The sequence below is a fragment of the Lynx rufus genome, unplaced genomic scaffold, assembly GCF_022079265.1.
Source record: "Lynx rufus isolate CCGP_SWC_20201006 ecotype Redwood Valley unplaced genomic scaffold, mLynRuf1.p SCAF_6, whole genome shotgun sequence".
NCBI lineage: Eukaryota > Metazoa > Chordata > Mammalia > Carnivora > Felidae > Lynx > Lynx rufus.
Window position 1 is genome coordinate 29,351,253 of NW_025814878.1, and position 16,325 is coordinate 29,367,577.

A 16,325-nucleotide genomic window follows, 5' to 3' on the forward strand; every position below is an offset into this window, starting at 1 on the left:
TACCAGCTGTGAAGAATGTTTAGCATAATATTTGACATCAATGCCAAATAAATTTTACCTGTTGTTTTTGTTATTATTGCCGTTGATAATTTGAAGTCAAAGGATTTGTTTTATACATACCTTCATTAAGAAGAGAAACAGTTCATATTATGTTCAAATTTATGTGCTAAAAAATGTCTTGGGACAGTTCAAATTGTTACTTGCAGATAGAAATTCTCTAAGCAGTTCTTCCATGGGATCATAAAACTGAGTAGGGAGAAGACCTGAATAATTAGCTAGTTTTCCCCTACCCAAACGGAATGTTTACCACAATTCAGAATACTAATAAACATTGCTAATGATAATAACAATGATAAACACTTACCTGGTGTCTATGTGCCAGGCAGTATTCTAAATATTTTAGAGCCATTAACTCAACTAATTCTTACAAAAACCCAGTGAGACAGATACCATTCTTAAGTTAATAGACAAATTTTGCAGAGAGACAGCAAGACCAGGTCATATAACTAGTTGCCCGTGGAGCCACTAAACTGATCCAAGCTATTTGGTGAAGTTATACCCTCAACCATAATGCTATCCTGCCTGTTTGGGACTGATTTTTGTCTGTTTCTCTGGATTTGAATGCTACTAAGTCTGCATTTCTAATGTTATCATCATTGCATAATTTTAAATAATGTTGTCTTATTTATAATTTCTGGTAGTGAATATACTTGAGTGTATAGCACCATTTTATTAATTCACATTAAGTGAACTGTTAGTAAGAATTGGATTTAAAGAACAGAATATTTTAAAATCCAGCTTTATATGTTTTAGTGTATATAGATGATGACTCAGGGATCACATACAAATTCTTAGAAGATGTACAATGATAACATTCAGAATAACAGAATGGCTTATCTTTGCAATAAAATGTATATATTGAAATTGATTGAGAATATCTATAAGATACTCATTTTTAAAATAATTGGAAATATTACCCCTGCCACTACTTACATACATTTGCAACAATAGTCAATAATAATGTCTTAAAACCTTATCACATATTTATCATGGTACCGAGAGTAAAGGAGTATCATCAGTGTTAAATGAGTGAATTTAATAAGCAAAGGTGATACTCAACCTAGTGAATGTTGGGATAAGGGTCAATTCCAAATTAGTAGCATATAAATCAAGGTAATGTTCAATCTTCATTTTCATTTGTAGTATGCTAATTCCTATTTTCTTACTTCATGATTTGTGGGAAGAATATGAGAATATTGCTTGAGAGAAATCATGGCTAGAAACCTTCATGTATTTCCCCAAGAACTAGCAAATACCTAGTGCTAATCTGTTTCTTTCTAGGAACATCATAGTTTTCAAGGCACATGAAAGTAGATGAAAAGATATTTTTTGTACTAGAAAAAGATACTAACTTCTCTGATCCTTGTACCAATTTTGCACTAGGAAAAGAGAAAGTTGAACTGTATTAACTTGGGAGTGAAGTTTAAGCTTCGAGAACACTGGCAAAAGAAAAATTGAACATTTGACTTTCAAGCTACAGGAGCCCTTGAGTGACTGACGGGCTGATTGGCGGTCACAGACAGGAAGGGACACAGCAGAATTGAGATCTGCTGATGGATTTTTTATGGAGTATTTGCAAGCAGTTATTTACAGTGCAGTGTTTCACCCTGCAATGTATTCCATTTGTTAGTTTATTTAAAATAAGCATACTTTACTTACTCAGTTAAATATTTTGGATCATATATTTGTTGTCAAGGTGCCCTTCCTTTAAATCTCCGGGAACCTGCAAGAATGAACTCCTACCATTGCAAAAATGCTAAAACCAGAGAATGAATGTGTAGGGCTTAGTCTTATTTACAGACCTGTGCAGCCTCCTTCTTGGAAGTTGAAATAGCCGTGAGCACAGCGGTCACATTTCTTTCCTGCTACTCCAGGTTGGCACCAACATTGACCACTCTCTTCACAGTCAAATGACTTAGACCCAAAGGAATTGCAATTGCAGGGAACACACCCCCTTCCGGATTGTAGTCCGAAGGTTTCAGGCTGGCATAGAAAAGGAAAGAGAAAAATTAAATTTAAATCAATTAATTCATTATGAAACAAGATGCACAATGCCAAAAGAGGAGGCAGGAAAGAGAAACCAATGGGTTATCAAGGTTCATCACTGATGTTATGACAATGAGGTTGTAACTTCATCTAATGGACCTTTTCTACGATATCCAAAAAGAAGAGTTCAATTACTTTAAAATTTTATCAGAATTAATGGTAGAACTAGGGCATGATCCTTTTGTCTGTTTTATATTCACCAGCCTCTTCCTATGCCTCCCAAGATTTTAACAGTCATGTAGAACTAAGCTATGGGTGTTACTAATATTTTAATTTAAAAATTTACTTGCTTCCTTCCTAATAATCTGAATTGATTACTTTGAAATCTTATGAACTCCTTCTACTTGTTAAACATGTTTCCAATGTTATTGACCAGATGCCTACAGTTAAAATAGATGTTTTTCCTTTAATATTTGATCTAATTTTTGTCATCTCTCCATAAATACTTCTGATCATTATTCTAGGGCTCACATTATAAATTTAACTTACAGGTTTATGCCTATGCTGACAAAATAATTGGTTTACAAACATATAGTTTCTTGGGTTTCATTTTAACAACTGAAATTGATTTGCGAGAACACACATCAAAGCACCAGATTAGATAGATGAAAGGAAACTTTTATTCTCTGATGAGTTATTCCTAGGCATATCTTTTATCTGTTTACAACAAATAACTTTCTATGATCGGTTTTCATTACTATCTTTGGTTTGAAATACACGTTATATGACCTAGAGGGCCTATTTTAGAAAGTGTGGATAAATTAAAAATTACCTCTACTAGAAAAATGAAAAGCACATATCCTACTTAAAGCACATCAAGGTTGTATTTTAAAATATGAAGTATGTCACATTATTATGATATATTAATCTGAAAAATTAGTCTCAGTAATTACTTCTTTGTAAAAATAATTCCTATTTTAGAATATTAGACTTAACCATTACTTTCTGGTAGGAATAAATCTTGCTATTTAATACAAGCCACACAAAGAAAAATGAATAAGGCTTGTTGCATATTTTCACCATTGTTAACAGTATGAAAAATAGCTCTAGAAAACAAAATCACACTGAAAATTAGTCTCTTAATATGACTATAGCTAAGAACAGTGTTGGTTTTTAAATATAAAAGGGGTCGATTGAGTTCGATAATCATTTAATCTTTGTATTTACTGCTGACTTTATTTTTATTTCCGGTTCAAATTCAGATTTGACCATATTATTAAAGAAGAAAGTGTGTTGTGTTTATTGTACACCTGAAACTAATATAACACTGTATGTTAACAACACTGCAATCAATATAAAATAAAAAATACAATAAATAAAACAAAAAAGGAGGAAGGGAAGATTAAAACATATGATATTTTTATTCACAAAAAATTAGCTATAAAATTCTAGATACCTGACCTAGAGAAATAAACAGAAATTCGGAAAACGGTTAAAGTATGAGCATGCTCATTACACTATTATTTATGAGAGTAACTGCAGAGGTACTTAAATGTTTAATGTTAGAAAAAAAAAGTTGAATAAATCAAATTAGGATACATTCATGCTATGAAATAATATGCAATCATTAAAATCCTGTTTTGAAGCAGTTTTAATGATAGGAATATACTTAAGATATAGCATTATGCAAAATTTCAAAAAGCAGAATACAAAATCATATATACACTATGATCCCAATTATATACCTATAATGACACACATACTGCCCCTCAGACACAAATAGAAACATGTATACATAGAAAAAAGACTAGAACAACTATATTAGTTTTTAAAAGTCTGAATCATAGATGTATTTTAATTTCTTATGCAAAGTATTTTGCATTTATTTCCTAAATTTTCTTGACTTAGAAATATGAATCAGAGACAGTACTTCAAATTCATCTTTATTTCCTAAATTTTTCTTCACTTGGCATATGTATATCTTTAATGGATATATCGATATAGTATTACATGAACTTCCAAGTCATAGTTAGTAAGAAAATTCCAAAGTTCATTATGTAAAAAAATATGTACAAAAAAAATCTTTCTGTCATACATTTCAAATATTTAAATAATGTAGTTTTAAAGAATTGAGTAATACCAAAACAAATAGTAGCAAACTTCACTAACAAAATTTTACTAAATTTGATGTACAAAATTTTATTTCAGAGGCTAGGGAAAATCTCTGTGGTAAGCAAATTCAAGAAGGAGATGTTCCCAGTCTGTAATCAAGATTAATGAGGTAAAACAAACATGGGAGACAGTCCTTATCCAGTGTCGCTGGAAAGCTTGATAATCTGTAAATTATTTTCACTTGGGATGATAATAACAACAGCACTTAGGTATTGTGCTGCTGTGTGCTAAGCACTGTTTTAAAGCTCTTTACAAATATGAATTCATTGAATCTTCAAGACAATCCTGGGAGATAGCTATTACCATCACCTTTATACTGAGTGGGAAACCAAAGGACAGAAAGGTCAAGCAATTTGCCTAAGGTCACCAGCTATCCAACTGTAGAGTCAGGGTTCCAAGTCAGGCAGCCTGGCTCCAGGGTCTGAGCTCTCTACTCTCACACATACTGTCTCAGGGGAAAAATGGTCTCAGGACAAAACACCACCTTGTACAACAGTGCTGTAGGGTATGTAGGAAAAGGCCATGAATGAGAGCAGAACTTCTGCTAAATTTATATTTTGGAGACATTTTGATCAGTCTCTATCCCTTTCTTTTACTTTAAATATATGGGGGCGCCTGGGTGGTGCAGTCGGTTAAGCGTCCGACTTCAGCCAGGTCACGATCTCGCGGTCCGTGAGTTCGAGCCCCGCGTCAGGCTCTGGGCTGATGGCTCAGAGCCTGGAGCCTGTTTCCGATTCTGTGTCTCCCTCTCTCTCTGCCCCTCCCCCGTTCATGCTCTGTCTCTCTCTGTCCCAAAAATAAATAAACGTAGAAAAAAAAAATTTAAATATATGTATCTGTTTTTGAAAAACAATTTTTAAAGATTTCTTCATCTAATAACAACAATGGCAACCACAGTAATGATACCTAGCATTCACTAAGAACTCTCCAGATGCGTGCCTTATGTACTGTTCCCATGACAATCCAGAGCCCGCCACGGAGGTGCCCGGGCAGGTCTCCCTGCGAGAGAATCTGCAGCGAGTTGGCTGATTGACATCCTCCGGTTTCCACTCTTGTGGATCCACCGGAGGAACCCACACCAGGTCATGCTTCTCCAGGTCAAAGACTGATTACAATAAAGTCCAACAGTCTTTCTGCCCAATCCAGGATTCCTCAAACGGAAAACTGGTGCTCGGGCACTTCCGCTTGGCCTGACAAGCATTTGGCATTTTGGCAAAATGCAAAGAATGAGGCTTTTCTGCTCGATCTTTCCTTCCCTTTCCCCTTTCACATCAGTCAGGCCTGCACTACGGCAGGAGGCTCCCTGTATACTATGCTCTCTTCTCCTTCAACTTTCATAGGCATTTCCCCCAATCTCTTCATATTTGCTTCTTGGAGGATCCAGGCTGTTAGATACCCTATGAAGCGGGTCCTCTGACAGATGAAGAAAGTACATTACAGAAAGACTTAAGGAACTGTCATAGCTAGGAAGTGGTGAGGCTGGGATTTGACCCAAGGCAGACCAATACCAGAACTAATTTTCTTTTTTTTTTTTCACTATAAATTTTTTTAATGTTTATTTATTTTTGAGAAAGAGACAGAGACAGACTGCAAGTGGGGAAGGTGCAGAGAGAGAGGGAGACACAGAATCTGAAGCAGGCTCCAGCCTCTGAGCCATCAGCATAGAGCCCGATGCGGGGCTCAAACTCATGAACCACAAGATGATTATGACTTGAGCCAGCTGGATGCTTAATCCACTGAGCCACCCAGGCACCCCAGAACTAATTTTCTTAAAATGCCAATAAAGAGGGACGCCTGAGTGGCTCAGTTGGTTGAGCGTCCAACTTCGGCTCAGGTCATGATCTCGTGGTTGATGGGCTCGAGCCCCACGTCAGGCTCTGTACTGACAGCTCAGAGCCTGGAGCCTGCTTCAGATTCTGTGTCTCCCTCTCTCTGTCCTTCCGCCAACCATGCTCTGTCTCTCTCTGTCTCACAATAAAATAAACATTAAATTTTTTTTAAAAAATGCCAATAAAGAGCCTAGAATAATGCATTCTTTCTTTTTTTCTTTTCTACTCTGTTACTTTTTACTTTACTCTCACTTTCTTCTATCCCTTCCCTGCTCCTCCCCACCAAGCTGTGATTCCACACTGGTAAGTTTTATTTCCTGTCACTCTGCAACATGGCCCTGGACCTAATCTTCTCTCTTTCCTCCTCCTCTCTCTTCCCTTCCTCCCTTTTGCTCTTACTGCCAGTATTTTTCTTTTGTCTACTAAGATGGGGGACTAAACTTCTGTAGTAGAAAACATGCTTCCTTACTTAGTGTATGTGGTATACATGCAGTGTGAGAGTGTGTGACTTGTGGTATATACGGGCAAGCTTATGATGTGGCAAAGTAACAAAGCCATCCATTATGATGAAATGTGAACAACACGTCAGATCAATGGGCTGGATTTTCTTGGGAAAGCCACTTTCTTTGCTAGATTTGTTCATTCACAGAAGTGAGTCTGTTCGGAGGTCTGAAATTCCTTCCACCTGTAAGATCACAGCTTTCTACAAATAAACTTCTACATATCCATGGGAAACTGAAGCTTTTATGAACCTATGAACTTGAACATACTTTTAAAAATACACAGACAGGGGACACCTGGGGGGCTCAGTTGGTTAAGCGCCCAACTTCAGCTCAGGTCATGATCTCAGGGGTTCGTGAGTCCGAACCCTGCGTCGGGTTCCATGCTGACAGCTCAGAACCTGGAGCGCATCTCGGATTCTGTGTCTCCCTCTCTCTCTGCCCCTTCCCCTGCTTGTACTCTGTCTCTGGCTCTCAGAAAGTGAATAAACGTTAAAAAAATATTTTAAAAAAATTAAAAAAAAATACACGGACAGCTACTTTCAAAAGGCAAAGCTTTAAGCAGGAATGGTCTAGTGTTTACATTTGCAATTGTGCACACCGAGCAACCGTTATTTGGTAAAAATGCCATCGGGAAAGGTCAGCGGCAGCACACGGAACACAGCATGCGGAGGCATGAGCCATGCAGCGCCTCTGGGATTACCGGAGCTGGGGGCCGATAGGCTCCCCGAGGGCACCCGCTGGAGCTGCTGAAACCCCACCTCTGAGGAGGCCCCAGCACCCGGTGCGCTCTCTGTGACTGCTTCTCCTGTCGGTGCACCTGCCTGCTGAGGTTGCAGTGTCTCCCTACGAAGCCAGATTTACATGCACATCTTCCTGTAATATCACACTGTGGTGTCACAGAACCAACGAGACTGCAGTCACATAACACACAGAAGTGCTTCTCTGGATCCCACCACATATCGGGCTTTAAAAGCCAACAGAAAAAGAAAACAAAGAAAACAAAGAAACAAAAGAGCATTTGGTATTATTCAAGAGATAGAGGCAGAAGGTATTTCCAAACTTAGTACAGAAAGGCCAGTTTGCTATCTGAGAAATGCTCGTTCGGTTTAAGTCTTTATAACCCAAAATACATTTTTATAAGAAGTAGGTAGTGCAAATCCATCACTCTCATGGAGGAATCTCAAGGGGTTTGCCATACTGAAGGCAGGGCAAAACGTTCAGGAACGGAGAGCAACATGTTGTGAATTCTGTTTCATTTTACAAAAACGGTGTATATAAAACTATGTTGATTAGCTTCTCTACTGAAAACTTTTCTGAAGTAGAATGCTCCCTGTAACTAACTTGTCAACGATAGAACTAGAACAAAGTGTTTGCTAAAAACAAAGGGTGTGACACATTGCATTCTGCCAACAATATAAAAGCAAAGAGTATTTTACTCACTGCAGATTGAGATTAAATTTATAGCTTCTTTGTTTCAGAAACATCTGAATTACAGTAAATATTACAAAAATTTGCTGCCAAGGAAATATAGGTTGAAGGCCAAATGCTAGTGCACAGCAAATTTTGTTCTATCTTGGAAAAAACTCTCCAATGATCACAGTGATTGCACATGTAGGATTGTATAATCCTGAACTCCTCTTTCAATATACTCATATGTATGTCGTTGAAAGCTAATGAACATTTTCAAGGAGGAAGTAACTCATGGCCAGCTCCTACTCCTTACCTTACACTCATCACACCGCAGTCCTTGCACGTTAGGTTTGCATTCACACTGTCCTGTCCTAGCATGGCAACTCTCGGACAAGGAGCTGTTGACATTACAGCGACAAGCTGCAAAGAGAAAAGACATCTTTGGTTGGGAAAACATTTCCAACAGTCTTAATAGGCTTGTTAAATAATAATATCCCCCAGATGGTAACATTGGCAACTAAGTTTTAGAACACAATGTTTTCATGGTGGCTGGGTGGCTCAGTTGGTTAAGTGTCCGACTCTTGGTTTTGGCTCAGGTCATGATCTTGTGGTTTCATGAGTTCAAACTCCACGTCAGGCTCTGCACCACTGATACAGATCCTGCTTGGGTTTCTCTGTATCCATCTCTCTCTCTGTCCTTCCTCAATTCATGCTGTCTCAGTCTCTCTCAAAATAAATAAGTAAACTTAAAAAAAAAAATAATGTCTTCTGATTCGCTAGGTGTTCCATTAGGCATTATATCCTTTGATCCTTACAACTTTACAAGCTGTGGAGATGATTCACGTAAAGCTATATCACAGTGCCTGGCACATCAGATGCTATTAAAACATTAATGTAGTCATTGTTATTTTGATTTTGAGAGTGAATATTATATATTGTACCTAGACACACACCTTTAAGATTAGAAAAGTATGTAAGACAGAAGAGTTAAGTAGACATTTTTTCCAACGAGGATATCAAAACGGCCAACAGGCATGTGAAAAGATGTTAAACATCACTAATCCTCAAAGAAATGCAAATCAAAACCACAATGAGATATTACCTTATACCTGTTAGAATGGCTATTATCAAGAAGACAAAAAACAACATATGCTGAAGAATGTCTTGAAGAATTACTCTTATACACTGTTAGTGGGAATGTAAATTGATCCAACCACTTTGGAAAACAAGGTGGAGGTCCCTCAAACAATTTGAAAATAGAACTAGCATATAACCCAGCAATTCTACTACTGAGTATATACTTAAAGGAAATGAAAACAGTATTTTGAAGAGATATGTACACTCTTATGTTCACTGCAGCATTTTTCTCAGTAGCCAAGATAGGGAAAAATCTCAATGTCTGTCAAAGATGAATGGATAAAAAAGATATGGTATATATACACAATGGAATATTATTCAGCCATGAGAAAGGAGAATATCCTACCATTTGCAACAATACGGATGGACCTTGTCCACATTACGCTAAATGGAAGATGTCATATAAAGAAAGCTAACTACTGCATGATATCATCTAGATGCAGAATCTAAAAAAATTAAACTCATAATAAAACAGACAGTAAAATGGTAGTTACTAGGGGATGGAGGGTTGGGGGGTAAAATTGTTTTTGTTTAGGGTACACACTTGCAAGTAGTAAATGGTGAATGGTAAATGAGCTACAGTGCTCTATTACACAGTATAAAAATGTAGACAATATTGTACTGTATTGTGCAAGGGAATAAATATCTCTACAACGATCATCCTATTGCAATATATAAGTATATCAAAGTAAGATGCTGTGCACCTTATATTTACACAATGTCATATGTCAAATATTTTCAATTAAAAAGTATATAAAATGAAGCTGCTGTTTCAAGCATATTAGGAATATAGCATTATAATTTTTAAAAATCACTTTGTTTTACAATTTGTATACTGTTTCCAATATATTTGGTTTAAGTAATCTTTTATCATTTCTACGTGATGAAGCATTTGATGCTATACTGAAACATAATAAATCAGTCTAACAATTAAAGGGACTTTTCACAAATAGAACGTAATTAATGACGCACCCTGCAGGTGTACTTTAATGGTACATATAATTGCATTGACACCAGAATAAATATGTGAGGAGGAGATGACAGAAAAATTTAGAACATTCATAGATGGTTTTGGTAAATTTTATCCAATACCTCATGTCTTTGGATACTTTGAGCACAACTTACAACTACATTGTAAATAGCTCCTCCATCAGCCTATGCTATTTTCCTGTTCCCCTGGCTCAAGGTTCTACTTAGTTCTACTGCTTTCCCCAAAACTGGCTGATTTTTCTTCCAGGGATTTGACCTTTTGTGTCTGCTAAGTGGATACATGTTTGGTGGCCATTGAGGAATTGACCTTAGCTGCAGTCTCCAATTCCTCAGACAATAGCCTAAGCATACTCCATAGCAGGGGTGTGAGAAAAGACTAAGAGAAATACTTTTTGTAAATGTCTACTTCACTTGCTACTAGAATTGTTGTATATGCTTTCAATTTCTTTTTAAAATTAATTAATTTTTATTAATGTTTTTTTAATTGAGTATAGTTGACATATAATGTTACATTAGTTTCAGGTGAACAATGTAGTGATTCAATTATACATTATATTATGTTCATCACAAGTGCAGCTACCATCTGTCCTCACATCCCTATTACAATATACTTTCACTTTCTTTATGTGAGTCTCATATATATTATACTTCAATTTTTTAAATCCCAAATAATTTAGAATTTATAAGTCCTTTTTTCTCAGGATGAGGAATATAGGATTAAATTTACCATAACTTAACGTAATCTTAAAAATAATGAAAGCAGTGACAGGATACAAAATCAACATACAAAAATCTTCTGTACACCAATAATAAAGCCTCAGGAAGAGAAATCAAGGAATCGATCCTATTTACAATTGCACCAAAAACCGTAGGATACCTAGGAATAAACCTAACCAAGGAGGCAAAAGATCTGTATTCAGAAAACTACAGGACACTTATGAAAGAAATTGAAGAAGACACAAAGAAATGGACAAATGTTCCATGCTCATGGATGGAAGAGCAAATATTGTTAAGATGTCTCTACTACCCAAAGCAATCTACACATTTAATGCAATCCCTATCAAAATACCAACAGCATTTTGCAGAGAGCTAGAACAAACAATTCTAAAATTTGTATGGAACCACAAAAGACTATGAATAACCAAAGCAATCTTGAAAAAGAAGAGCAAATCTGGAGGCATCATGATTCCAGACTTCAAGCTATATTACAAAGTTGTAGTCATCAAGACAGTATGGAACGGGCACAAAACAGACACATAGGTCAATGGAACAGAATAGAAAATTCACAAATGGACCCACAACTATATGGTTAACTAATCTTTGACAAAGCAGAAAAGAATATCCAAGGAAGAAAGTCTCTTCAACAAAGGGTGTTGGGAAAACTGGACAACAACATGCAGAAGAATGGAACTGGACCATTTTCTTACACCACACACAGAAATAAATTTAAAATGGATGAAAGATATAAATGTGAGACCTAAAACCATCAAAATCCTAGAGAAGAATATAGGTAGCAACCTCTTTGGCATCAGCCATAGCAACTTCTTCTTAGACACATCTCTAGAAGCAAGGGAAAGTAAAGAAAACTCAAACTATTAGGATTTCATCAAGAAAAAAAACCTTCTGCAGCGTGAAGGAAACATTCAACAAAACTAAAAGGAAATCTTTGAAATCGGAGAAGATATTTGCAAATGACATATCTGAGAAAAGGTTACTATCTAAAATCTATAAAGAACTTACAAACTCAACACCCAAAAAACAAATAAGCCAGTGAAGAGATGGGGAGAATGAATAGACAGTTTTCCAAAGAAGACATACAGATGGGTAACAGACACACGAGAAGATGTTCAACATCACTCATCCTCAGGGAAATACAAGTCAAAACCACGATAAGATACCACCTCACGCCTATCAGAATGGCTAAAATTAACAACATAGGAAAAAAGTTGGTGAAGGTGTGAAGAAGGAACTCTCTTAAACCAGTGTTGGTGGGAATGCAAACTGATGTAGCCACTTTGGAAAACAATATGAAGGTTTCTCAAAAAGTTAAAAATAGGGGTGCCTGGTGGTTCAGTCAGTTGAGCACCCAACTCTTGATTTTGGCTCAGGTCATGGTATTACGGTGGTGAGATGGAGCCCCATATTGGGCTCTGTGCTGAGCGTGGGGTCTGCTTAGGATTCTCTCTCTCCCTCTTCCTCTGCCCCTCCCCTTCACCTCTCTCTCTCTCAAAAAAATAGAACTTCCCTATTATCTAGTAATTGCACTACTAGGTATTTACCCAGAATATACAAAAATAATGATTCAAAGGGACACATGCACCCCAATGTCCATAGCGGCATCATCAACAATAGCCAAAGTATGGAAAGAGACCAAATGTCTATCAACTGATGAATGGATAAAGAGGATGTGGTATGTATATACAGTGGAATATTACTCAGACATAAAAAGAACGAAATCTTGCTGTTTGCAATGACATGTATTATGCTAAGCAAAGCAAGTCAGTAAGAGGAAAACACATATATGATTTCACTCATAAGTGGAAGTTAAGAAACAAAACAGATGAACGTAGCAGGGAAAGGAGAGGGGAAAACCATAAAAATAGACTCTTAACTATAGAGATCAAACTGAGGGTTGATGGAGGGAGGTGACAGAGGGATGGGTTAAATGGGAGACGGGTGTCAAGGAGGACACTTGTGATGATCACCAGGTGTTTTATGTAGGTGATGAATTCTACTCCCAAAACTAATATTACACTATATATTCACTAACTGGAATTAAAATAAAAACTTGAAAAAAGAACCCACAAAGGCAATATAAAGTTTTAAGTGGCATTTTAAAATGAAATGTAGGACACAAACAATAACATAATTTTCAAAAGCAAAATACATTTCTTTGTAGTGGTGTACTTTTCATGAGCAAACCTAGAGGCAACTAAAATAATGGTTTATCATGAATTTTCTTTTCTTGAGGTTTACTACCTATGCATAGATAAACTAATATACGTAAGAAAATTATCAAAATAAGTATATTTCTTATATTTTTAATGTTGAAGATCATTAAAAACTCTAATCTTTTCTATATGTGCTTCATAGCAAGTGGTACAAAAACGTAATGGTTCAAAATGTTTCTATACCATATTCTCCTATGTGTTCTTATGCCACAGATCCCCAATTTATCACAATAAAATGAGTGGAACAATGTCTCCTCAACTTTATGGAGGGGCTTAATGGAAGACGGAAAAGGAGGTCACTAAAGAATGAACACAGCTCTAAAATGAGTGACCCACAGATACAACTACTACGAACACTGCTACCAAAGGCACTCCTCTCTGTGAGCATCCCAGGCCCAAGTGGCGCACTGGACACTCTCTCTGGGTTGGATCCTTGAAACCTCACGGAAAATCGTGACCCTTTATGTAAATGAGGAAACTGAATCCCAGTGAGGTCAACTGTCTCGTCCAGGGTCACATGGCTAGAAAGTGTTGATCTTAGATGATGTCTTTGAATGGGAGAACTTCTTAAGCCCCTTATGATTTTATACAGGTAAAGTGTGCTTCTGTGCCTGTTGGAAATCTTGTCTTTAAAAAAAATACTGGGGCACCTGGATGGCTCAGTCAGTTGAGCGTCTGACTTTAGCTCAGGCCTTGATATCATGGTTCGTGAGTTCGAGCCCCATGTTGGGCTCTGTGCTGACAGCTCAGAGCCTAGAGCCTGGAGCCTGCTTCGGATTCTGTGTCTCCCTCTCTCTCTGCGCCTCCCCTGCTTGTGTTTTCTCTCTCTCAAAAACAAATAAATAAACTTTAAAAAAAACTTTTAAAAATACCAATTTACAGGCGATATCAACAGATGCTTATTGTCCTAGAGAGTGATTTGTTTTTTGTTTAACCAACTGTGATTTGCAAATGACAAAAATCTTGGCACTCATCTTCCAGCCCTGTGAGGTTGGTTATTGAAGTGGGGTGTCCCACCAGGTCTTTGGTGTTTAGAGCAGAGGCAGTGAAAAGACTACATTTCCAGCGGTCTCTATAATTTTGCAGGTCGTAGGTCCCAACTGAGTGACTGGAAGGGCCCCTTCTTACGTAATGAACTTGACAGAGTGAAGTGTTGGCATCGTAACTGGCTCTACCTAAAGATGATGGCGGCAGGTGAAGTCAAGGATGGCACATAAAATACTTGGGTGCTGACACGGATTCACATTCCACTGGACTCTGCACCACAAGGTTTCCCTTGCATATTGCACTACTGCGAATACAAAGCATTATTTGATTTTATGCAATACTGAATAATGAGGCCAGGGAAGTGGAAGAAACAGGAGATGTGCACTAATGAACACAGACGAAGCCCTACAAGAGCTAATTTTGTGAAAGGAAACACAGAAATATCATTCTGTGAATAGTCCCACGGTGAAGGTCAATCATTCAAGAATTATAAATGCCAGTGTGTGGAAATATGGGCACCTATTATGAAATGCAAGAATGTAGAGTTCACATATGAAAGCATAACAGATTAACACCTCCAGACAGGTACTAAAGAAATAATATGGACAAAAATTCATTTGAAGAAAATGACTACAATTGAAACAAATAATAAGGATAAGTGGGACTTACCTAGTTTTTCTAAATTCTTCTCTCCTACCATGGACACAGTTGATTTTAAAATCTTCCTTCCACATGTAAATAAAGATATGTGCATCCTTTGAAAAACAACACGCTGACAATGCAGCTATTTTCAAAGGATTTACTCTATTAGTACAAAGAAATATTTTAGAATATGCAGACTCTGTGTACAGGCTGTGCATCTATCACACATGTATTGCACATAATTTCCTACCCTCCAATCCCCACTCAAGAACTCATCAGCTGCTTTGAGGTGCAATGCATCAATTCTGTCAGAGGCGTCAATAGTTCAGGACTTACGCTGACAGTTCTTTGCATCAACTGCGTCTCCAAAATATCCATCAGCACAGAGCTCACAGTACCGGCCTGTTGTACCTGGCTTACATATCAGACAGGAGCCAGACAAGCTGTCACAGCTGCCAGGGATGGAGAAGTCAAGGTTGTCATTGCATTGGCATGGCTGACATGATCCTCCAGGTACAGAAGGTTGTCCAAAATAGCCTTCTGCACACCTAAGGGGTAAAATTTCATCAGTGAGTATTCAGGAGGAACTCATAAAGCCCATCGGAAGCAATGTTTATATACTTTTCATACTACCCTCTCCCAGGATGATATGTTTTCCTTTTAAGTGTTCCTTTTCTCAAATGCAAGGTGATTAAAAAATGTTTTTCTATAACTGCAGTGTAGATACAAGATGAAATCCTGCCAGCCCCACTAGTAATTAGATTTCAGCCAGGAAAAAAAAAAATCTTGTCACTGGCACTGAAGACGAGACCAAAGCATAATAAGAAATCTGCTGCTGGCACTCTAGAGGAATCCAGGTCCGTGTTGGAAAGCCTTTGTAGTGCAACACATCATATGTATCTACTCCAATTGGTTGTTTTCTGTACAAATATGTAAGGTTCACACTTTTTTGTTGTTGTAGCAAAAGCTTGTTATGAGGAAACAGGCTTACAAGGAAATTCAGCAGTGAGAATTCAGAATTTATTAAATAGAAAATTGTGACTCAAAAGATTCTCATTATTATTCAGGTGGGGGCTGTGGGTATCACTGCATTACTAATGGGTTTGTATATATTTGCATATGCATACAGAGGCAGATTTTCACGGAAGAACCTTTAGCGAGAAGCAGGTATGCGGGCATCCTATGTACGTGCCGTAAGGTGATGCTTAATTGTGCTCACAACTCATATTAGCAACCGGTAGGTCTCTTGTCTTAAGGACTTGATGCTACTCTACAATATATTGGAAAAACAAGTTTGTTTATTTATGAGGCATAGCAGAGGAGATTTTTTAAATTATATTATCAAAATTCCCTTTATCCATATGTTGTTTCAAAATGCTACTCAATGTCACAGATGCACAGATACACGTTTTTAGGAGGCATCGATTTCTATTCTGCTCTGCCTTCTCTTTCAGTTACATTTGCTCATGCTTCATATTAAGCCACACTTGTGAAAGGAGAAACAAAACAGTGCATCTATAGGCTTACAGTCAGGCTAGCTCTGTCATCTGTCTTGTACAGCAAGGATCAAAATTGAAGGAGAACAAAAACAATGTGGGGGAATATAATTTCAATAGTCCACTACTTTTATGCTCATCTACTCACGGACATAGAAGTCA

General features: G+C 37.2%; 1 protein-coding gene across 1 annotated transcript in view; it reads right to left on the bottom strand.

Annotated features, from left to right (window-relative positions):
* LAMA2 (laminin subunit alpha 2) overlaps positions 1–16,325 on the bottom strand; it is a 475,613-nt gene that overhangs the window by 224,650 nt on the left and 234,638 nt on the right. Inside the window, exons 19-21 of the mRNA XM_047102999.1 lie at positions 15,004–15,215; positions 8,274–8,380; positions 1,863–2,043 (exon numbers count right to left, since the gene is read on the bottom strand). Of these exons, the coding sequence (XP_046958955.1) occupies positions 1,863–2,043; positions 8,274–8,380; positions 15,004–15,215 (500 nt within the window). The remainder of the gene's footprint in view (positions 1–1,862; positions 2,044–8,273; positions 8,381–15,003; positions 15,216–16,325) is intronic.